The 25219-nt window shown below is 34.7% G+C and overlaps 1 protein-coding gene across 1 annotated transcript; it reads left to right on the plus strand.

Annotated features, from left to right (window-relative positions):
- The first annotated feature begins 361 nt into the window (after window positions 1-361).
- LOC123192877 (proteasome adapter and scaffold protein ECM29-like) lies at window positions 362-24435 on the plus strand. The gene is made up of 35 exons (XM_044605569.1): window positions 362-672; window positions 803-970; window positions 1039-1128; window positions 1458-1594; window positions 1681-1771; window positions 1854-1936; window positions 2055-2161; window positions 2898-3050; window positions 4778-4842; window positions 5630-5717; window positions 5803-5881; window positions 5968-6076; window positions 6788-6847; window positions 7002-7120; window positions 9282-9663; window positions 9746-9930; window positions 10028-10100; window positions 10364-10514; window positions 11376-11545; window positions 11654-12004; window positions 14285-14452; window positions 14567-14860; window positions 15102-15278; window positions 15916-16179; window positions 16481-16579; window positions 16667-16851; window positions 18211-18546; window positions 19131-19284; window positions 19423-19533; window positions 19778-19945; window positions 22748-22874; window positions 23304-23459; window positions 23542-23654; window positions 23734-23793; window positions 24048-24435. The coding sequence occupies exons 1-35, from the start codon at window positions 505-507 to the stop codon at window positions 24255-24257; spliced, it is 5451 nt and encodes a 1816-aa protein (XP_044461504.1). The 5' UTR covers window positions 362-504; the 3' UTR covers window positions 24258-24435.
- Window positions 24436-25219: the final 784 nt, after the last annotated feature.

Consider the following 25219-nt stretch of genomic DNA (forward strand, 5'->3'; position numbering starts at 1 on the left):
TTAAAAAATTGTTTCAATGATTTTGAAGATTTAGAGTTAAGGAAGAATTAAAGTTATACGTTCATTTGAAAATTATTATTCCATTAAGGTTAAAATTGTCCAAAAAATATTTTAAAACCTTATTTAATGAGAGCCATGAGGTTAAAAAAGGGCTCAACATGGAATATTTAGGATTAGGGCTAAAACACTTGAAATAAAAGTCTAATGAGAACAAGTTTCATTATTGCCACCGGGCAGAAAAAACATGGGCCTGCTTGAATGCATATTTTGTCAAATTACAAAATGACCCATGTAGGGATGTCAAATGGATCGGATCATGCATGTTATACTTTTTATGAGGGTTAAGCCTGGCTCGGTTCACTATCACCCCTGGACCCATGAAGTAGAATTATTTTGCGCATTTCCGACGGCTATATAATGGTAAGAGTTGCAAACGGCGTTGATTCTTGAATTTTGAGCGTCTTTGGTTTTGCTGTTAGGTCTGGTTGTCTTGGGGGAAAAGACATGGCGGAATCGTCTTCCACTTCACCGTCAACTGAAGAATTGCTGGACCGAATGTTGACGAGATTGGCTCTCTGCAACGACTCCAATCTCGAAGCTTTGATCTCCAAGCTTCTCCCTCACACTATCTCTGCTCTCTCCTCTTCTCCCTCTAATTCCCTGCGCAATAAGGCAATTCATTTAACTTCGTCTTATTAACCATTTTGGATCACCCTATCTAAGTTCTTTTATCAAGTACTTACTATCCACTACCATTACTATCATTACATAATCTCACTTCTTATGCGTTTTGACATGACAGGCCCTTGAGATATTGAGTCATGTGAACAAGAGACTAAAGCATCAACCTGAGATTCGTTTGCCGTTGGCTGAGTTATGGAGAATGTATACAGAACCTAATGCTGCTCCGATGGTTAAGAACTTCTGTATAGTGTATATTGAGATGGCATTCGAGCGTGCTCAGTTGAAGGTTTGCTTCTTCGACTCTCTGGCGTTTTAGGAAAATTTGTTGGAAATTAAAGCTTGACTGTATTGCAGGAAAAGGAAGATATGGCACCTGAGCTTGTGAGTAGTATTTCAAAGCTTCCGCAACAACACCAAGACATTATCCTCAGGATTGCTGTTAGGGTATGTCTTGCTTTCTGTCTATTTCACTATCTAGTTGTGTGATCAGAAATATCAGTTTCATGGATGGTTTAATTAATTTTGTTTCTATTGCTGCTTTATTTTTTTCATAATTTAGTGGCTGACTGTGGCAGAAAATGAATTTGAATTTTAATGTGTTAAAATGTGAGGAGGTTTGTACCTTTTTTAACTATGAAGATATGGTCTGAGTTCTTTGAGGGAATTTATTCACGTTCTACTGCATATGTCAAATGATACATATGAGTTCTTTTGGACTCTGTTAGTAAGGAATTTTATGGTTTTTTGTGCTTATTAACTGATATTCGTTACAGGTGATAGGTGAATGTCATGCTAGCGGAATTCATGACGAGGTTGCTGCAAAGTATAGATTAATAAGTGGTTTGCAGGACAGGGAACAGTTTATTGAATTTTGCCTCCATTCAGTATTGTATCAAATGCCTTCTCAAGGGTTTGGAACTATGTTATTGCTAGAATGTTATAATCTTTGAATATTTTCGACATTTCGAAATCCACTTAGAGATGTATTTTCTGCAGAGGGGGAAGCCTGCCTGGGCTATCAGTTGCTCAAGCCAATCGTGTTACTGGAAAACACCCATTGAATAAGGATGTGATTTTAACAATAAAGGTGAAACTTAAACTTTCTCATCTTACATAGATATAAAAAAAGTCTATATTATGATCTTTATTTTTTTCCTTCCTTTAAGTAGTTGGGGATCTTGAATGTCATTGAAGCAATGGAGATGGAGCCTGAACTCGTTTATCCCTTGTATTTGGCAGCTTCTGTAGATTGGTATGTGTATTATATTTTAATTTAGTATCCTAAGAAAATTATTTTTGTTTCTCAGTTCTTTATTCTTGTGTTTGAGATTGGAAACTATGTTTTTTGTTTGATGATCTCTTGAATCAAGCCAAGAGCCTGTTGTGAGAAGAGGAGAAGAACTTTTGAAGAAGAAGGCTTTTGCTGCAAATTTAGATGATCAGAAATTGATAAACAAACTGTTTTTTCTATTTAATGGTATGAATGCAGAACTATATTGCTAATTTCTATTAAGAAACTCAATACTTTTGTATTTCAAATGCCAAGAATTAGAACTGTTGATCTGTTACATTTTTTCTTTTATATGCATGTATTCTGCCTATCTAATCAAAGTTACCGTGAGAACTGATTGCAATAGAAATACTGCAATCACTTCAACTCCCCTACCTCTAAATGTCTTCCCGACAAGATAGCTCTGACTGTAGAAATAGGAATCCAATATGGACCTTGAATTCAAGGCCCTGAAAATTCTTTGCCTATATACAAATATAGAGCCTGCTCAGTTTACAGCATTATCACAGTCGACTGTAATACTCCCTTCAATTAACTTTATTAATGATGTCTAATATCCTTTTCTCAGTTTTCTATCATTAGTTTTGTTGTGGCAGGTGGTTTCCATCATTTGTTTGACCATTATCCAATATTTCTTGATAGAAAATGTATTTAAAATATTTTATATGAGATTGGATGTGGATTATGTTTCCGTCCAGATGCTATCTAAATTTTATCTAACAAGTGTACAAAATTGAATGATAAGCTTTAGATCATACTTGTAGAAAAAGAAATAGGAAATCTATTTTGTGGTCATTTAAATTATTATCTTTCCATTTTTTGAAGTTCCTCTATATAAATAAGAAATTTTATGAAGGAAATATCATGCTTTAACTGCAATGTTGAATATTAACTTGGGTGTGCTGGACTGTGTTTTATGCAGGTACTCTGGGAAATGAAAATATAGCTCCTGAATTTAAAGTCAGTCCAGGAAATGCTGCTCTGAAGGCCAAATTGGTGTCTATCTTCTGCCGGTCTATTACAGCAGCAAACAGTTTCCCTGCAACTTTGCAATGCATATTTGGTTGTATGTATGGTATGCAGAGTCTTTTATTTTTTTTTTATTTTGTAATACATGTTCTTTCAAATGCAAAATTGGGTATGATATCTTCAGAAACTTGGCACTGTCTAAGTGCAAGGATGTGGTTTGCTGGTAGGCTGTTTCTACTGGAGTGTGAACTAGGTTCCAGATGTGATGCAGACAAGAAAGGGGGAAAAAAGTAAAAAAAAAACATGAAGATTTAACATTTAAAACATCAAAAAACTCTAAAATGTCTTTCTGGAATCCAAGCATGAAATGCCCCACATCAAGCTATGTGGTTATTCCCCCCGCATTAATACTATAATGGAGGGGGTTGTATACTGCAATCAATCTTAATACCTTTATTGCCTGTTAATGCTCCAAAATCTTCATCTATTGTTTATTACTTTTTTTTTTAATTTTATTTTTATTTGGCACAAACCAATAAATTCTTTCAACCCAGTTAAACCTTTATCAAGGAACAAAAGTGAAATTTATTATGGTAGTTGTACTAAAAAGTTTTCTGTCAGGTACCTGGAGAAATTTTGGTAGCAACTCCTCTGTATATTCTTACTCCAACAGAGAAAATTATGTAAACTCCTGTATTTTTTATCCCAACAATAAAATAATGCTTTCTGCACACTTCTCTCTAACTCTTCTTCTCAAGCAATGGCAACACAGCTCAATTTATCAACCCAAATTGGATAAAAAAGTAACAAACAGCAAGAGCTGAGCAACATAAATTTATCATTTCATTTCTGGAAAATAGGTGCAATTTTACATCAGTTCACTACACTGCTTGATTCAACAAAATAAGAAAAATGAAGAGGTGATCAAACTACAAACAAAATAGAGATCCCAACAAATTTCCAGGCTATTCGAGAGGCCTAGATCTCTCCCCTAATTCCCCACTTTTCTTCTGAATTTTCTGTGTTCTCTCCACACATGCGTCCTCCTTTTTGTAGTTGTCCATAACAGCTAATCTCCCTCTGCAGTGCCATGTTTCACCCTTGCTTCTGGTGGTCCAAACAATTGTGAGTCTGCCATTTGTTCCAGTTCCAATTTGCCATGTTTGTCAATTTTGCCACTGCTATGTGTCTCATTCCTTTGGGTTTCTTCTTGCAAGAGACATATATTGGGGACCTAACATTTTCTCTTTACTTCTGTTTACTTCTTAATCTTTGACTTGTTCTTTGTCAAGGTTGATCTCAAGAAAATATTTGTTCGATGTTAAGTTTGAACTTAAGAAAATTATTTATGCGTCATTAATCCCTGTTGAATAAAAGGGGGACAATTTTTTGGTTATTGTTTCTAGAGATTAGCAGCTTTCATTTCATTAGCAAGTACTTATGTACACTATACAGATAGGCAGCTTCTTATTGCCAGAGATCCTGGAACTTAAATTGTTAAAGTTTTATTTGATTAAAAATGTTTTTATCCTGGACAAAAATGGTGAGAATATCATAGCGGGTTGTTTGATGTGGTTCTGAAATGGAAAATAACGATGAGGACTACCTATTTTCGTTTTGGTAAACTTGTTCGTTTCGGTGATGAAATAACCCTAAGTACTTTTCTCTGTCCGTCCACAGTATTCTATATAGAGAATGGTGTTTATATGAATTATTATATTTATGTATTCTGCTTAATGTTCTTAAGATCTGTTGCAAAATCATACTAAGTTTGTGACATGGATTTCCTCTTCCAATTTCTTATCTTGCCTTCGAAATTATGGATTTTGATAGGAAGTGGAACTACCTTAAGGCTGAAGCAGCTGGGAATGGAATTCACTGTTTGGGTTTTTAAACATGTAAGGACCTGAAAGTTATATTTCGCATTATGCTTACATCTGTTGAGGCCTTTACTGAAGGGGTGATGACTGCAACCATTTTGCCTTTTCTGATTTAAATACTAAATCTACAATAAGTACAGAAAAATCTACTGGAACATGAATTTCCGGTAATGCTTTAATAGGCTTGCTCAACTCCTAATCAGTCTTACTTGAAGGATATTTTAGGTGTAGTTGATAAATTGAAAATTTACAGTTCACTTGAGATATTTGAAACAAAAATTATGGACTCATATGTAAAGTGCTGTAATTCCCTATGGAGAATGGGTAATAATGCCCTTAGACAGATTCTTGTGGTGCTTGTTCTGTTCAAGTCATTTTCTTTTTTCATGGTGTACATCTTTGTGTCTACACACGTTTATGTAGCATGGGGAAGAGAAAAGAAGAGGAAAGAAGGTAAACAATAAAAATTAATGGAAAAGACAAATTTTAGGGAGAAGAGTAGAAGATAAAGAAAATTAGACAGGAGGAAATAAATTCCTTGCCACAGACTCATCTCATCTTCTCCAAATGTGAACACAAAAATTAAATCCTCCTTTCCCCAAGGTTTGTGGGTGGATTGATTCTTGAACCTCTGCAAAAGATTTAAGCAAATAGGTTTTCCCCATGGTCGCAGGATAAAGAATAAGAAGAGCGCAGATTTGTTTATCAGTTTGTTTCAAAAGCATTACTTAAGGCCGCATTGATGAGGCCAAGTCTGAATACAAAACAAATCCAATATAACAGATGTGTTTGCTTATTTATACAGGCAAGCATTGATCAGATAAAGCTAATGGGCCCTGTTATATTAAATGGGATTCTGAAATTTCTTGATGGTTATTCATATTCAGAATCAGGTGTGCAATGCAATTGCAATTTTTTGTTTCTTTGAGATACTTCTGTACATCTTCACTTGGTTGAGATTGACTGAATACATAACAGATGCAATTGCTAGGGAAACCAAAAGTTTTTCTTTTCAGGCAATTGGATTGCTTGCACAGCGCCTTCCTCAGCTTTTCAGGTGTTTTACTTATCTCTTATGCTTTGTACAAGTTTCATCTACTTCACTGTGGTGGAGTGACCTTAAACTATTTTATATCATCTCAGAGACAAGATTGAAATGGCTGTTCGCCTTTTTGATGCATTGAAAGTGGAGTCCCCATATCTTCGTCTCGTTATCCAGGAAGCTACCAGTGCACTTGCTACTGCATACAAGGTATTATGACTTCACTCATTATCCAAGAGCCTCTTTGAATTTTTTGCCCTTATCCCAGTAATGTAGATTTCATGCCTAGTCATTTTCTTCGTCATCAAAGATAGAGGAATTGCATAAAATAAGAAAGGGGAGAAACAAGAGAAGTAATGGGAGAAATAATATAAGACATTTGGGTGAAAATTATTACTATAATATTAGCTCATCATCCAAGTCCTGGGAACAATACAACTGAGGCACTGTTTGTGGAAGCCTAATCCTAATGTAACAAAACCCTAATTAGTAATAAAACAGACAAAAGTATAAAATTACCTTTTCAAAACAAACACTTTCAATTAAATAAATATCTAAATAAACCCAACATCTACATCACAAAGCCGTCTCAATAAACATATATTGAGATCTTTCTTATTCTTCCTATGCTCGCCTAGTCATAGTTATAAGTTGTGGTATCTTATTGAATTGCTTCCTTAGTTGGAATCATTTTTTCTAAGTTGGTGCATGACATCTTGGTGAAATCAGAGCCACTGAGTTAGGACGTGGCATCTCTGGTTCATAATTCAATGATGTTTACACATTGCAGTGCATTTGATTTACATTATGTTCTGCTGTCATTTGTTCTTTTATTAATGCAATATGATTTATTACTTATATTATTTTGACTAGCTGTCCCAGTATGGTTGTCACTGATACTGGCTATTTTTTGAGCACCAGGGAGCACCACCTGCTGTATTGGTGAATTTGGAGAAACTTCTGTTGAACAATTCTCAAGTGGTATGACACTTGTACCGTGAACTTTGTTTAGACATTGCTTAATTTATCCATGTTCTGCTGCTTAAAAGTGGAAATGGGTTTGGTTCTTTGAATTGATTTTTTGTTTCATACAACCCAGGATCGCAATATTAACTTAATATATTCTGCTCACCAGGAACAGAGTGAAGTGCGTTTCTGTGCTGTAAGATGGGCGACATCTTTATTTGATTTGCAACACTGTCCTAGTCGGTTTGTCTGTATGCTTGGGGCAGCAGATTCTAAGCTGGATATAAGGTAATACTGTATGTTAGAAAAACATATACTTCTTTGGCAGAAAGCATTAAACTTTACATTGGAGTGTTGATATTTTTTGCATGCCTCATCAGACATTAATGGGCCCCTGACCTTGGTAAAATCCTGTATTTAGTTAATCACTTAAGGTGCTTACATCAGTAAGAAAGCAGTGGTGTTCTTATGGAAAGATGAGAAATGGCCTTTTGCTTGTAAGCCTAACATGAAATGATTTGAATGGTAAACAAAAACTGAAACTTAAGAGTCTATGTAAGTATACAAATAGAAGCTACCATTTCAGCTAGAAATGGCATTTAAGGTTATTTTAGGAGTGAATGCTTTTAAGAAAAAATGTTCTCCAGTTTCTGCTAAAAAGATTTTGTTAAGATCCAATTTGATGTTGAGAAAGTGGTTTCCTTGATTAGCAAGTCTTAACATTTTAATTTCCTCAAAGTTTACTATCTGGTGCTTTAGCTGTTGAAGTGGATCTTGGTTTGGTCTTTGGTCTTATTTCTATAAATTCCATACTGAGCATAATATGATCAATTAGGTTTGCTTTATTGGCTCTTCACCCACTAGAGATTGAATAAAAAAGAAAGTAGAATAAATAGCCTCTGTAAATTTAATTGAGTTGTGCTTAGATTTTATGTGTGTATATGTATATATTTTGCGTAAAATGGCTCTCCAAAAGTTGTTACCTCAGACTTTTGTTTATCTGTTCAGAAGTTTTGCTATAACACCAAGAAATGTCTCCATTGCTTCCGTTCTGATTTATGTTGACAGAAAGATGAGAAATAAGAATTAAAAGTGGGTTTCACACCAAAACTTTGTTAGCCCTTTCATGTATGCTTATATTATATACACTTACTAGAAATTTTTATGAAAATATCTCAACTAACCATTAAATATCACCATTGCTTCTGTTCTGACTTACATTGAGAAAGACTAGAGATATGAATTAAAAAGTCGAGTTCACACCAAAAACCCTGGTAGTCCTTTCATTTATGCTTATTATAAAAATTTGACTTACAAGAATTTTTTATTTTTTTTGTGAAAATATCTCAACTAGATCATAGATCTATGTCAGCCCAACCTGTCAAATAACTTTGGGAATCGTCCTTTTCATTACACTTAAGTAGAAGCTTCAGCGAACTGATTTTCTATCTTCACATACATTTTAGCATTTGTTTGCTCATAACTAAATTTCCAATAGAATGATTGTGTACTGAAATGTCCTTAGTCCCATCTTGAAACATTGCATAGACATTGTATTCTTTTCTGTCTGATTATAATAAAACATTTATGACTTTTTATCATTTGAAATTCCCTTTTTTCCCAAGATATACTTTCTATAAAGCATTTTACATATAGTATAAGCTATGTTTTCATGCTCAGTTTCAGTACCTGATCTAGAGATAAGGTTTTATTTCTCATCCTTTGTAGTTATTTTATTTCATCAGTAAAACCATGAATAAACCTTTTATTGATGCAACCTTGGGCCCTTCTATATGAGAAAAACCAACTCTATCAAATTGGAGAAACTTTGAAATTATTCTTTATCAGGTGGACTCCTAATGCATCTCAGTCTACAACATATAACTTGCCAATGTTCTAGATGTGGTCTCAGCATATTTTGGCTAGCAATTCTATCAAGAAATGAGATATATAGTCAAGTTACCCACTAAACATCTGTATTTCCCTCATCTATATATATAAATATATCTCACTAGCATCTCTGTTAATTTTTGTATTGAGCTTCGTTGGTTAATCAATTGGTTTAGTTCCCAACAGTCTAGATATAGCATTAGATTGCCTCAGTGCTAATCTTCTTCCACTCTTTTTTATCATGCTGTTAATGCTAATCATTACCTTTTAGTTACATGTGCTTGCAGTAGAATTTATATATCAAAATGGTTAAGCACCATATGATTTTTTTAAAATCCATATATTGAACTTGTAAATATTGCAATCTGGTTATTTGGAAATGAAAGTGCCTAATGTTCTTTGTCTTTCTATTACTGTATCTTCTTTTTTGGCCTCTTTATAGACAACTCAACAAATTTCTCATCTTAAATATTTCATCTCAAATCCTTTATTATTATTATTATTTTTGATTTATTGATCAATATTGTAACTGATGGTTCCTCCTGTTTTCTACATCCAGGGAAATGGCAATTGAAGGTCTATTTCCTGGAAAAGATGAAGAACGTACAATTAGTCAAAATCTTGATCTTAAATACCCAAAACTTGGAAGCATGTTAGACTATATTCTTGAGCAGCAGCCTGAGTTGGTACATTTAACTGAAATGAGGGAACATACGCTTCTTTTTCCAACAAAAATGTACGTGGCCATGATCCAATTTTTGCTGAAGTGCTTTGAGTGGGAGTTGGAGCAAGACAAAACTTTAAAATGTTCATCTGAATTTCTTTCTTCAGTGGAAAAGATGTTTTTATTGCTAGAGCATGCCATGGCAGTTGTAGGGTCTGTTGAGTTGCATTCCACTGCATCTAATGCATTGATTACTATTGGCTCTCATCTTCAAGAGGTTGGTTAATTTTCTTATGCTTGGTTGCTTTCTTGTTTGTTTTTTTGTGTTGCATATTGCTGCTCTGACAGACTTTCTATAGATTATAGCATCACACTATGCCCCAAGAATTTCATGGCTAAAGCAATTATTGAGTCACATGGACTTAGATACTCGTCAGTCTGTAGCTCGATTACTTGGCATAGCTTCATCTGCTCTTCCTTCCTCTGAATCTGTTGGTCTGATAGGCGAGTTAGTTTCTTTAATTAATGGAACAGATAATTTAAGGTTTGTAAACTCTCTTCTAGAGTAATTTGACATATGCATTAGGGAGTTTCAAAATATATAGTTACTGATTCTAGGTTTAATTTGACATGTCATTCAGGTTTGAGGCAAAGCATGGAGCACTATGCGCTATTGGATATGTCGCTGCAGATTCTATGACAAGAACACCTCCTGTAAGTTGTATAATTTGGCAATTTGGGAAGTTGATTGAAAAAAGACTATAGACAAGGGTTAAAAGAAACTGTACTAATAACAAAAGTTCAAAATGTACCTAAACTGTTGTACATATCTACGTTTTCTATAAAAAAATTTGTACCTAAAGTAATAATTTAACTACTATAAATAGTGTATGCTACTTGAAATTTGGAATGCTGCCAAGTTCTTAATCTTGAATATCTGATGATTAGAGCTACTAAACTGCTACCTTCTTTTACAGATGCAGGAGACATTGTTTCAAAATACACTTAAATGTCTGATTGATGTGGTTAACTCTGAGACTGCAACATTAGCCTCTGTTGCTATGCAAGCATTAGGTCATATTGGTCTGCGTGTATCATTACCCCCTCTTGTTAATGATTCTAGTTCAGGTGAATTTGTTACATATGTGCTAGTGTCATTAATTATGACTGTTCTTTGTTGGAATATTGGCCTTAACCCATGTGGGTGGCCTTTTTGAAAATTAGCAAGAGTAAAATACCTTTACCAGCCTAGCCAAATAATGACATGGAAGTCCAAAATACCTCTTCTCACACTTTCTTCATCATCATCTTCTTCTTTCTTGTTTCTGCCTCGTTTTTTTTTCTCTTTCCATTTCTCTTCTTTATTTGTCTTGTTCATTGACACTTTGGCTTGCATTTCTCCCGAGAAAAAAATGAGATGATAAGAGGTGTTTGGAGATCTGCACATTTGCCAAGGGCCTTCATCTTCTTCCTATTCTTCTCTCTTTATTTCTCTTCTCTTTGTCTCTCTTCTCTTCGAACATTTTGACTTACATTTTTATAGAGAAAAATTGGGATGCTGGGTTTTTAAGATATTATAGATTGGCACATTTGTCAATCTCCTTTTTCTTCTTCTTTCTTCCTCTTCTCTTTTCATTTATCTTCTTCGTCATTGTCTTGTTTTTTAACACTTTTACCATGCAATTTTCTGAGAAAAAAAAAGGGAATATGAATTTTGAAGTTGCAGCTACATGCATTTGTCAAGCATTGTTAAGTGCCTTTTGGTGACTAGTTTGTGGTAGCCCCTTGACAAAAGCCTGACTATAGGAGTTGAAGTAGATGTAAATTGGGGTATATTATGTCTAGGGGATTGTTTGGCTAGCATGGTAAAGATTTTGATTTGCTTATTTTCAGAAGGCCCCTTGAAATAAGGCCTAAGCAAATTTCCCATCTTTTTAATATATGTGCACCCAGAATGATTGAGTCACATTAACACAGTTGAAACTGCAGTTGACATTCTAGAAATTTTACGTGAGAAGTTGAGCAAGCTACTCTCTGGTGGTGATACTAAAGCAATTCAAAAAATTGTCATTTCGCTTGGACATATCTGCGCAAAGGAAACATCAACTTCCCACCTAAATATTGCTCTTAATTTAATCTTTAGTCTTTGTCGGTCAAAGGTGGGAATGAATAATTGTTTTTTGTTTATGGTCAAATGTGCTAGTTGGTTGCTTCCTTCGTTTTAGATATCACTTATGTCTAATGTATGCAGTTCTGGAGTTGAACAGGTTGAGGATATCCTATTTGCTGCTGGGGAGGCGTTAGCATTTATATGGGGTGGTGTTCCTGTGACAGCTGATATCATTCTCAAAACAAACTATACTTCACTTTCCATGACTTCAAACTTCCTTATGGGAGACATTATCTCATCATGGCCAAAATATGGCTCTAATGGGAAAAATGAAAAAAATGAAGATTGTCGTGCTACTGTCAGAGATTCAATCACTAGAAAGCTTTTTGATGATCTTTTATACAGTAGCAGAAAAGAAGAGCGCTGTGCTGGATCAGTTTGGCTACTATCACTAACAATGTACTGCGGCCATCATCCAACCATCCAACAATTGCTTCCAGAAATTCAGGTTTGCTTTTAGTTCACAAGGATTAACTTCTATATCTTTGTTTTTTTAATTTTATTTTCTATTTTTATGCTCTTCAAACATCTTCGTGATTGACCTATGTATGTTGCAAGGAAAACAATGTCATTACATTAGTCTATTGCAACTTTCTATGAGAACCTTCTACTTAACCTAGATTTTTAATTTACTTTGCTTGTGGAATATTATGAATTTATGAGGTTTTTAAGTTTTGAGCAGTAGAAAACTGTGTTTCCCTATTGAACTATGAGTTCTATGAGCTATTATATAATGTGTGAACTGCAACGCTTCAGATGCCGCCTGAATTGGTGCGTTTCTGCATTTGAGAATTCCTGGTTTGTGTCCTGTCACATTTGTTCATGATTGTAGGGTGGGAAAGCAGAAGAGTCATTTTCCTTTCCCTTTTTTTTCAATAGGAATTGGTAAAATATCTATTTCTATTAAAAAAGTAGTATAGTAGGATGAACCAGTGGTCTACTAAAAAAAAATCACAAGTTAATGGAGCATAATTTTATATTGTATATTCTTTATATGTGATTCAGCCTTACATTTTATTGTAACTCAGCCTCTCATTTATCTTATATGAAAATATAAAGAACAATGGGAAAATTCTTTGGCAACAGACAATGATAACAAGACCAGCATAGGAACTCTGTCCCAATAAAATTTAATTTCTGAAGGATTCTTTTGTTACTTAAGGTTGAAATCACCATGGATCTTCAGCACTGTGCTTCTTAGAATGCCTTAGTGCTTTTCCCTGGACAAAAGACAAAAGTTCTTTAGGAATAGGGATGCTCAAGATTGAAACAACCCATATCAGCTTTTTAATCTTAAAGAGATCCTGCCTCAATCTCTTTTTAAATATAGTTTAAAATCTTCCTATAAAACAAACAAAAAAAAAAAAAGAAGAAAAAATAAGAGAGATTCTACCACAAGGTAACAACTAAAGGACAGTGAAGAAAAATATTGTTAATACTCTCACCATTTTGTTTTGTGCATGACACATCAATGCGGGCACAGGGAGAGCTCTACCCTCTTGTTTGGAAATTATCATGTGTTAATTCTACCCAAGGCTAGTTGCTCATGATTGAATTTAACTTGGGAGTGTGGCTTCCAATAATTTCTTCAGAAAATATGGAAGATAGGATGAATCCCTTGTCAACTGGTTCACATAACCTTTTGTAGAAAAACTGCCTGAAAGCTGGGTGCTTCAAACCCTGCTGTCCTTGAGTTATCTAGGGACACTGTTTCCAGTTTAACCAAAGGACCATAAGTTGTGCCTTTATTGTTTTTTCAAAGAAATCAAAATGCCAGCCTCTTGAGGACAACTACTCATTCATTCCGCTCCCACTAGAAATATATAGCCAATAAAGGCAAGGATAATATGCATGAAAGGGGTCGTTCCCTGCCTACAATCTCCCCAAAATTAGAAACTACTACCAGGAGCAACTCCAGCTTCAAGCTTTATGAAGATTACCCTTGAGACATACTAAATTCATTTATACACAGAGAACTTAGACTGGATCTTTTCCTTTTATAAATCCATTCTGTAGCACATTTTGATTGCTTAACCTCACATGTTATTAGATGCTGGGTTTTTCATGATCTTAACAGATCAATAGCAATGCTGCCCACAATATGCTAAGTTGTGCTTTATGATTTCAGAATTAATTGTGCTTTATGCTGAAATTGATATATATGTTGTAAGTATCCTGTGACAATGGTTAAAAGAAAAGTTAAAGGACAGTAGCTAAGGCTATTTACTTTTTGTTTTCTTAAATTGGTGTAGGTTAATATCCCTATTACTGTTTCCTATGCACTTGACCACTATATATAAGCAGTTATTTTTTTGATAAAAAATATTTGATGGATTATTAAATATTGAAAATTAGCTATTTCTCCTATCTGTTTTTCTTCCAAACTCCTGTGCTTTTTTTCTGCTTTCTCTTTCTTCAATGTATCTCCCCTTTCCCCCCACATTCTGTCTATTTCTTATCCCTATTTATGTCCTATTTGTCTTACATCAAATACTCTCTATCAAGGTCCAAGGATCACATTTTCTGCGTGAAACCATTTAGTTCTTTTGGTTTTGTATTAATGCCATTATTGTCAATGAAGATTTTTATAAGTGTCGAATATCTTGTGAACACTCAAATTTTCTATCGGATATTTTAAGTCACTAGATCTCTTTATTTCTACCTCCTTATGTTCTTAGCTAATACTCTATATTGTGGACTCAGGGTATTAAGTAATACTTTATTGCAGGAGGCTTTTTCACACTTACTTGGTGAACAGAATGAACTTACACAGGAACTGGCATCCCAAGGCATGAGTATTGTCTATGAACTTGGCGATGCATCAATGAAGAAAAACTTGGTAGATGCTTTTGTAACTACTTTGACTGGTTCAGGGAAGAGGAAAAGAGCTATCAAGGTATAAGTTAGTTTTAATCACTCTTAACTAAATAAATAAATAGACGGGGAAATTATTTTTATTATTTTATTATTGTTTCCCTTCTCATTTTTTTTTACTGAATATTTGTGGTAGCTGGTTGAAGATTCTGAGGTGTTCCAAGAGGGTGCTGTTGGTGAAAGTCCAAGTGGAGGGAAACTTAGCACTTACAAGGAGCTTTGCAGTCTGGCAAATGAGATGGGGCAACCAGACCTAATCTATAAGTTTATGGACCTGGCTAATTATCAAGCATCTCTGAACTCTAAGCGTGGTGCTGCTTTTGGGTTTTCTAAAATAGCCAAGCAAGCAGGGGATGCTCTCCAGCCACACTTGCATTCATTGATTCCAAGGCTTGTACGTTATCAATATGATCCTGATAAAAATGTTCAGGTAATCATCCATGAATGCTTGATATTAAGAGAAAAAACATTTGACTTTTCTACTATTTTCTGGATAACGTTTGTCTTCCAGTTTCTAATGTGCATATTTCGACATGCAAAAATCTTATCCCTGAATACTTTCTATATTTTTCTGATGGTTTGAAAAATTATGATATTATAGTTCACTATTTTGCTCTGAATATTAGTTTAGTTTATCCTATAGTAATTGCTCTGTATTTTGATGTTCTTAGGATGCAATGGCACACATATGGAAGTCACTGGTGGATGATCCTAAGAGAACTATAGATGAGCATCTGGACCTTATTTTTGATGATCTGTTGGTACAAAGTGGATCTAGGCTTTGGCGTTCCCGTGAGGCTTCCTGTCTAGCCCTGGCTGATATTATCCAGGGACGAAAATTTTGTCAGGTTAAGATGCATATTGTTTTTTTCCTATTGTTTTTTGTTATTGCATCAAGTTCTTTGAGAGGTCCCAAAGTATAGATAACTGATGAATGTACCAACTTTCTTTTGTGTGTTGGATTTCAAACAAAATTTTCCGTCATTAATTTGAAAGATTTTTAACTTTGCTTCATGTGATCATTTCTTCATTTTTTAATTAAAAAACAAAGACGATGTGTTTCAAGTATACTGTGATTTACAAATGAGAAGCAAACTGTCCACATGAAATGAGGATGCACTGCAAGGAGACAAAGATACTAATAGTTTCATTGCCGTCAATTATAACAACACCAATGCCACATCACAACTTTTGTGCTGGGTTTTTGATATTGTATGTTATACTAGGCAAATTAATATTGGCTCACCGAGTCAATCTGCGTGATTGTGTAAGTTCTAATATTTTCTGGCGAGATCAAATCTTCATAATTTCCTTAATTTGTGCAATGATAGACTTTGCTGTGCTTTCCATATTTAAACATGTTACATGGTGTGTAAATTATCTCATTTTTGTTGATGCATATGTAAGTTGGTAATTTTGCATAAATTTCCATTATGATCCATAATTGTTATGTTGGTATTTCTTTATTGTTTTCTTGTCGTATAGGTTGGGAAGCATTTGAAAAAAATATGGACAGCTGCTTTTCGTGCCATGGATGACGTAAAGGAGACTGTGCGAATTTCTGGTGATAAGTTATGCCGTTCTGTAACATCATTAACAATCCGACTATGTGATGTTACACTTACTGAAGTATCAAATGCAAGCCAAGCAATGGAAATTGTTCTACCTTTTCTTCTAGCTGAAGGAATATTAAGTAAAGTTGACAGTATTTGTAAGGCTTCTATTGGAGTTATTATGAAGCTTGTGAAGGTTAGCTAGATTATTTGCTTCTAGTATGTTAAATGTTTAGCTTCTTTAGGTGTTAAGTTTAATCTATAGAGTTGCTTTCATAAAAGAGTATTGATCTTATTGGAAGTTGGTAATTGTATGATTTCTAGGTATCTTCTGATGTATGACATGCTGATCCTAAATATTCACATTGTGTAAACAAATATGTTTTTGATGGTGGTTGCATCAGTCTTTGATAGGTTAAAATTTTCCTGCTTCTATGTCTTTCAGTCCAAAGGATATTTTGATATTCAGTTCACTGTATCAGTTGCTTTCTTTACAGGGTGCAGGCATTGCAGTTCGTCCACACTTATCTGATTTAGTTTGCTGCATGCTGGAAAGTTTGTCAAGCCTTGAAGACCAAGGGCTCAATTATGTTGAGGTTTGATAGAATTTTTGTCATTTAAAAAATAATAAAAACATTTTATACTTTATTTATATGTCTGTGTATTTACTTTTCCTCTTCTAGTTGCATGCAGCAAATGCTGGAATACAAACTGAGAAGCTTGAAAATTTGAGAATTTCAATTGCAAAAGGCTCTCCAATGTGGGACACTCTGGACCTCTGCATAAATGTTGTAGATACTGAATCACTCGAATTGTTGGTTCCTCGTCTGGCTCGCTTGGTTCGTTCTGGTGTAGGTCTTAACACAAGGTAGGCATATAAATAAATTTCTTTGTAGTTCACAAATTTGGTTAACGATATAGATCTCTGACTTATCAAAAAAATATTTAAACGTGTACCATAACTTTCTTAGCTATATTGACACAGAAGACATAGTAATATTGTTCAAATGAACACACATGCACCCATTATTGACTTTGCTTTATGCATTGCTAAGTGGGCTGGCTAGTTTGAGTCTCAGTAAAGTGCATTTATATTGATGGCCACTGGGCTGTACCTTAAAGTTGAATAATTCCTCAACAAACATCATGATAGATTAGTGTTGGGCATGCTGTTTACATTTTTAGGCTAATAGGATATGAACCAATAAAATGTTTAAATCTAACTTGTTCCCTTGCGTGTATGGATTTTATCTGATGCACAAATTTCATAGATCTAGACAGGCATAAACACATGGATCCAGAGACAACCAAACATATAATTTTGGGCCTGTTGGTTTTTATTCAAAAATATTTTCAAACGTCATGATTCAGTCTAAATTTGTATTGTATGTCAGTATTGTAACATTCAAAATAACATTTGATAACATATGCAAATATCTTTATCAAAATTAAAAAATAAGACTATAAAAATGGAGAAATTACTATTCTTATTTCCCAATTTTAGAATAGTTTTAGGGCATATATCTCAAAAATGTTTTTGATAATATTTTAATCAAAGACATCTTTAGGAAAGTCTAGTATCCTTGTTTCCAGAATAAGCAAATAATTAAATTCTAAATTAAGTAGGCCCTATTTACTAGAGAATACAGATCTTGAGACTGGGTTTTGATACTATAGAGGAATCATTAATCCCAAATGATTAAGTTGATAGGAAGGGATACAACAGCAGTATTTAATGTGGACAAGGTGCAAATATGATGTCTTGCTCTTATTAATATTTAAAACTAAAATATATTGGTGTTGCCAGAGTTTGCCCTGTCAAAACAGTTTGCATGAGGGTCATTGCCACAGGAGAGTTCTGGCTCCACCCTTTATGGTATGTTTCCCAATTTTAAGGCCATTTGAGCCTGAACACTTTTCAGAGGAATTATTCCTGTACTCAAATTCGTGTATTTCGAACGATCAAGCTTGATGAGAAGTTGACTTTTTTTTGTCATGCTCTCAGTCGATGACTACTTTCTCAATTTACTTCCTCTAATGCTTGCATTGAGTACTATTATGATGACGAAAACGAAAATATGACGTTGTATGATAACATTATTCTTACATTAAAGAAATCCAGTAATGAGGATATATCTCTGGATTGTAGTGTCCTTGTCATGTAAACTAGTGTAAATGTAGCAAACATTGTTGACCCATCAGTAAATTTTAATTTTTATGGTTGCAGGGTTGGTGTTGCCGGCTTTATTAGTTTATTGGTTCAGAAGGTTGGTATAGATATTAAGCCATATACAAGCAAGCTACTGAAGTTGCTGTTTCCAGTTGTGAAAGAGGAGAAAAGTGCTGCTGCAAAACGTGCTTTTGCAAGTTCTTGTGCAGCAGTTCTGAAGTATGCAACTCCCTCTCAGGCCCAAACATTGATAGAGGAAACTGCTGCTTTGCACACTGATGATAGGAATGCTCAAATTTCTTGTGCAATTCTATTAAAGGCCTATTCATCCATGGCATCAGATGTTTTGAGTGGATATCATGCAGTCATCATTCCAGTTATATTTATTTCTAGGTCTGAATTAGATCCTTCTCTTACTATTAGGTTAATTTTACTTTAATACATCATCTATACTGTGACCAAATTATTACCTATGCTTTTGTTGGGAGGTTGAGACTCTAATTTTGATTTGAACTATCGTGTATAGGTTTTAGAGAACTTTTGCAGAAATGTATGTTACAAATGCCAAAAAATAAAACATGTGAACTACCCATATAACAATATATTCTGATTTGATAGAAACCATTTAGCTCAACACTTTTCATGACCTGAAGATTTGTGACATTCTAGGTAAAGGGTTAATTAGGTACTAGCTGTGTCATGTACTCTGCTTTAATTTTACTTTTCCCAAATTTAACCTAATATTAAGGATTCCGATTTCTCAATAAGGTTGCCAGATTAAATCCCATCTTCAAATTTTCAACACCATAAATTATTGTTATTTAGAAAATTTTGACAATTGTACTGAAACCCTTTTACTTCTGTTTCATTTTGTTTCTTATATATGTGTGTGTATGTGTGTGTGTGTACTTATGCATATTCTTTTTGTTTTATTTAGCTTGTCAATTAAGATGAAATGTATGTTAATTCTTATACAGATTTGAGGATGACAAGTATGTTTCTGGGCTTTTTGAGGAGCTGTGGGAAGAAAATACGAGTGGTGACCGCATCACCTTGCAATTGTATTTGGGAGAAATTATATCTCTTATCTGTGAGTGCATTGCTTCATCATCATGGGCAAGTAAAAGAAGGGTGAGTCATATAGTTTGTTTTTCCTTGGGCATTCATTCTATTTTCATGTGGTTCAAAGTTTTTTTTTTGGTCAATCATTTTTATTATTATTTTATATGCTTATTCATTTTTTTTAAGATGTTTGTTGACTTGTTTCAGTCAGCCAAGGGAGTTTGCAAGCTGTGTGAAGTTTTGGGTGAATCTCTGTCTTCTCATCAGCATGTTCTCCTTGAATCTGTGATGAAGGAAGTTCCAGGTCGTTTGTGGGAGGTAGGAATATTCTTTCTTCAGCTTTTAGAAGAGAAATGTTGGACTTAAAAAATTTTAAAGATATTCACCTTATGCTCCTGCCAAATATGTGATTGTATTAACTTTCAAATTATTGTGTAGCACTTTGTGATAGTAATTTGTTATGAAAATGTGTTGGGTTCTATTTAATTTTTTAATGTGATTGACATTCTTGTAGTTCATGTTACAATGTTAGTTGCCTTGCTAATACGTTCAAATGTCACAGGGAAAGGAATCACTTCTGTATGCAATAGGTGCCATTTCTACATCTTGCCATAAGGCAATCTCCATTGCTGATCCTGCCACTCCATTGGCCATTTTGAATATGGTATCCGCTGCATGCACAAAGAAAGTGAAGAAATATCGTGAAGCAGCTTTTTCCTGTCTTGATCTGGTGAATATTCCTTGTTTCTAAGTGATTATCAAAACACTATCTGTATGCCAAAATATATTAAGCTGTGACTCTAATGTCTACTTGTGCTAAAAGCATTAAAATATGAACTAGCGGATGAGGGATCATATGGCTTTATTATTACGATTGACCATTGTCATGCAATGTTTTATTGTAACTCCAAGGTTTGCTTTATCTAGGCTGTAAGAATATGATCTCATATTAAATGCTCTTTTTTTTTTTTTTAAATGAGAAACTATGAATTGAGTAAAAGAAAAACAATATACAGTTGTGACTAGGTGTTGTCTAAGAGTTTAAACAGCAAAGTAGACAGAAATCTATACGTATTTGAGTCAGTAATCACACCTTTCCTGAATCAAAACCTATAAATATGCAAAGTCAATTCAAACCCCCTTTCCAACTTAGATTAATAAAGCAAAAAAAGTCTTGAATTTGCTGTCAACCAAAGATCAGAGGCAAGTGAAAAGGCAAATTCTATCCCACAACTTGTTATGGTTTTCTTCTATTTTTTCACCCAAAAACCTGTTACACAATTCTAGCCAAATCACCCAAAGAATAGCCGAATTAAAGCTTCTTGAAAGAGTTTTGTTTTTCTTTCCTCTCTCAAAGGCACCAACATTCTCCAAAGTGCACTAGAAACATACTGAATGTTAGGCACTGGAACAGGCAACAGACCTTGGTGTTTGTATATCTAGGATATAGAGACCCTCAGATTCATGTCCTTTACCAATAATCTGCTTCGTCGTAAGATCCTGAAATAAACAATGATTAGGAAAAAATAAGACACAACAATTAAGAGCACGAGTGAGTTTACTCACAGAGATTAAATTAAATGAAAACTGTGGTAAACTCAAAACAGATGACAATGAAATTGATGGAGTCGGATTAACAGTTCCAGAACCAAGAACAGATGACATTGATCCATCTGCTAAAGTAACACTAGAAGGGGATGTAAATGACTGAAAGGTTGAAAAGACACTAGGATTACCTGTCATGTGATCTTTAGCACCAAAATCAATGACCCATTTGGAGGAGGAGGAAACAAGACATGTATTTAATTTACCTGACTCAGCACTGGCAGCGATAGAAGTCGATGAAGACTTTAGTGAGTCTTGGTACTGAGAGAACTTGACATATTCTTCTGCAAAAATCATAATAGCCTCTCCAGACAATGAACTGGTAGCAGTGTTAGTTGTTGCAACATGTGCTGACTGAGATTTTGAAGCACGATTTAGCAATTTTCTACAAGTGCGCTTTGTATGGCCTGACTCATGGCAATAATAGCACACAATCCCTCATGATTCCTGACTCCGATCAATAGCCCTGTCATGGTTACCACTGCTCCCTCCTCTATTACCAGTTCTATTATATGGACGTCCAGTTTCAGGGGCTCCACTTCGACTAACAAAAGCGCTATTATTCTGAAATGATAGGGTGCTTTCTGTGCGAAGTACCCTAGTAAAAGTGTCATGCAAAGATGAAATCTCAGGACTAGCAAGAATTTGAGACTTGACAGTTTCGAACTCAGATGGAAGACCCGCTAGGAAGCTCATGATGGCCATTTGCTCTCGCTGAACGTGTTGAACTTTTACATCTGGACTAAAAGGTAACAACATATTAAGTTCTTCATAAGTTCGTTTGATGTCCATGAAATAAGAAGTGATAGTCCTATCTTGTTTCTCTACACGATAGTAAGCTTTGCACACCTCATATACACGAGAAAGATTACCTCTTCCAGAATACAAAAAATCTAAATACTCCATTAGCTCCTTAACCAATTCACAGTGATTAATTAAATTGACTACCTCACTTTCAATGGAATTCCGGATCTGCAAAAATAATCGAGCATCATCTCGCAGCCATGCTTGTCTAGTACCATCCGCAGGAGGAGCTTGCGTAAGGTGATCATCTTTCTCTAGACTCAACAGATACAATCGAACCATTTTACTCCATTCTAGATAATTGGAACCATTAAGCTTGTGTTCAGTGATTTTTGACATTACAGGAACCATCTCAGCCATAGTTATCGGTTTAATATCTGCCATAATAATACTCAAAGCAACGGAATAGATAAATAGCAAGAAACTACTGGAGAAATTGATTTCTGTAGCACCTAGAGCACGAATACACTGCACAAACCACAAAGAATAGCAAACGAAAAGGACTGAGATCTGATCCGAGAGAGATTCGGCGACAGCAACTGTTCCGGCGACGGCGAACAGCGACGAGGTTATGGGGCTCTGACTTGACGGCGCTGTCTGAGACTGACTGTACCGGCGGTGAGATCTAACGCACCTCCGAACAAGAGATCCGATGCGCAAGTTTGCAGAAGAAACGGGTTGAGTTTCTGGTGACCGGATTCCGGGGAAACTGTCGATCGTCGAAGCGTACTCCTTCTTAGTGCGGCGGTGAGAACTAATGTTCACTCTACAAGGGTGAACGACGAAATTGCTCACTAGGGCTAAAAGAAAATTTTCGAATTTGCACACTGGGGCAAATCAAGCTCTGATACCATGAAGAAACTGAAATTAAGGGTTTATTTTCCTTGATTGATTTACTGTTACAGAGGTACATTTATATACACATTAGGTATTCCGTATTAGGAATATGAATATTTGATTCCTATAATCAAGCTCTATATTTCTATAATTAAGTCTTATTTACTAATTTACAGATTCTGCAACAATCTTATATCTTTATATGTTCTGATCCTAATGCTTAATTTAATATCTAACTTTCCTGGGTTATTCTTTCTTATTGCAAACCACTTTTTCACGGTTTCAGGTTGTAAAAGCCTTTGGTGATCCAGAGTTCTTCAATATCATTTTTCCATTTTTATTGGAGATCTGCAATTCAGCAGTTTTTGATAGATCTGGACAGACATCTTTAACTGGGGATGGTTCTAAACAAGGTCTTTACTCAACCATAGTTTTCAATTCAGATGTCAGAACTTTTGTTTTTGCCAAGTTCTGAGATTAAAACAGGTTGTGATAAGAGATGTTTTATTATGTATTTCCGAGAATGTTATGAAATTTGGCCTAAAAAATCTGCCATCTTGGATTGGTTCATTAATATAAGCTAAATGTTATAGACGTCAACCTTTTTTTTATTGATTTGTCATGAGCTGAATGGATCATAACAGCCCCGTCAAAAATGGATTCAATGCTAACATAATGAAAACATCAAGCCTACCTACATTTACTTACTAGTGAAAAATGACACCAGTTTGTTGCCTCCCTACTGCTGTTACTTCTATTCATTGGATTTTCATGAAATGTTCAGATCAGGCATTTCTACGTAACAAGTTATATTAGTAATCTGAGTATGCTTTTGTGCACAGAATCAGATGATGGAAATGTTTTGGTTCCCCTTGACAAAGTTCTGGACTGCCTGACATCATGCATTCATGTGGCACATGTAAATCATATGCTTGAACATACGAAGAACTTGATGCAGGTCTTCTTGATTTCCTTGTCACCTGGATTTCAGTGGACAGGTATTTTATTTGTCTTTTTTTTTGTTTTTCCTTTAGATGCAATGCAATGTTAGTACCTTTGTCAATTCCGTTGTTATGGCAGTCAAAATGTCTGCATTTTCATCAATTAAAGAACTTTGCTCAAGGCTTCAAAAAAGTTTGAACAACTCTGATGAAACCTCCTCACTTGCTGGCATCAGTTCTCTGGCGCAGGAGGTAATAAGAGCCCATATCATTCATTTAATATACCATTGAAGTAGATGTCTAGTCTCTGACTAATATTCTTTCTGTTCAGTTGTTGCACTCAGTGTCACCCAAAGTGGTAGAATGTATAAGCACTGTAAAGATTGCCCAGGTAACTCTTTACCTTTTTTGGTGACAAAAACCAAAGTCTTGGCTTTTTTAAAATGCAATCTTCAGAAGAAAACTTTCTTGCAAAGAACCAAAGCTTCAGCCAATGATTCTGTTAAAACTAGCTTTCGGTTTATGACTGTGATGTTATTTGACTTGATTTCAGCTAACGAGCAGGCCTGCTTAACACTAACTGGTACAATTTGTTGAATCTATGAATTTGTTAGTTTATGTGATTACTTTGTGTGGCCTATTCAGGTTCATGTAAATGCTTCAGAGTGCCTCCTGGAGATCTTTAAGCTGTATAAACAAATTTCCCCAGGCTGTTCCATAGATGTGGAATTCAAGGGTGAGGTTCTTCATCAGTACGAGGTGGAAAAAAATGTGGAGGCAAAATCATTTCTAAAACAATGTATTGATATCCTCGAAAACCTGGAAGTAGAGAAAGTCCAAGCTATGCCAGCATGAAGCTTACAAGTTTACTTGATTGTGTAGCAATGTAATTTTCTTAGCATAGCGGCTTATAAAGATGGTGTTACATTTAAGTTTTGTGATAGGAGGGCCGGAACAATATGGGATTTATTTGAAAAAATATGTATAAATTTACATAAAAATGGGATTAATTTTACTTAATTTTATCACTGAACTTTTTTATTTTTTTATTTTTATGGAGTATACGAATTTAGTTGATAAATATAGGTTTTGTCCACTATGTCCAACACTAGGATCTATGATGAAGACTGATTAGACGAGATGAACATCGAATCAACGGCTTGATGAGCAGTAACAAGGTGTGATAAATAGCGATTAGGCGTAATGATGTGATTTGAGTCTATTGGATTTTTCATGTCGAAACTTTTTACTGACAGAAAATTTATCATTCCTGACAAAATAATTAGTTTCTACACAAATCAAACTTTAAACCCATAGGAAAACATAAATTAGCTGAGAATGTAGTTGAAATTGCACTATTATGATTGGAATTTCATAATTTTTATTGTAATTTGCACTTAAATCACACCATTTATTTGCGATTATTGCTAGTATAATGCATTATTGTACGACCATAAAAACTACCCTGTAGAGCATTAATATTAGTGAGTGGTGTAGATGAACCACAACTATGAGATGGGCCACCGCGACCGTCACTTGCATACGTTGTAGATTTTTAGTGGTGGGAATTTGAATCCTTGCTCCGTCATGTTAATGAAATGACACGTCAATCAAGAATCAAATAATGGATGAAGCCTGGAGACAAAGAAGAAGAAAGGGTTTGGAAGTCAGAAAAAATGAAAAAAAAAATAGAAATATTTTTATTATTTTTATTTTTTAAGATAATAATTAAAATTTAAAATTAGATAATTAAAATTATCTAAATATCGTTTTTTGGTTGTAGTTGAGAGAAAAAAATTGGACGAAAGGTCGGAAAG

Source organism: Mangifera indica, chromosome 12 (genome assembly GCF_011075055.1).
Source record: "Mangifera indica cultivar Alphonso chromosome 12, CATAS_Mindica_2.1, whole genome shotgun sequence".
Classification (NCBI taxonomy): domain Eukaryota; kingdom Viridiplantae; phylum Streptophyta; class Magnoliopsida; order Sapindales; family Anacardiaceae; genus Mangifera; species Mangifera indica.

Coding starts and splice junctions, on each gene's coding strand:
- LOC123192877 (XM_044605569.1), top strand. CDS start 505: ATGGCGGAATCGTCTTCCACTTCACCGTCAACTGAAGAATTGCTGGAC. Junction 2,162..2,897: donor ACTGTTTTTTCTATTTAATG/GTATGAATGCAG, acceptor TGTTTTATGCAG/GTACTCTGGGAAATGAAAAT. Junction 19,946..22,747: donor CTTTTTCCTGTCTTGATCTG/GTGAATATTCCT, acceptor TCACGGTTTCAG/GTTGTAAAAGCCTTTGGTGA.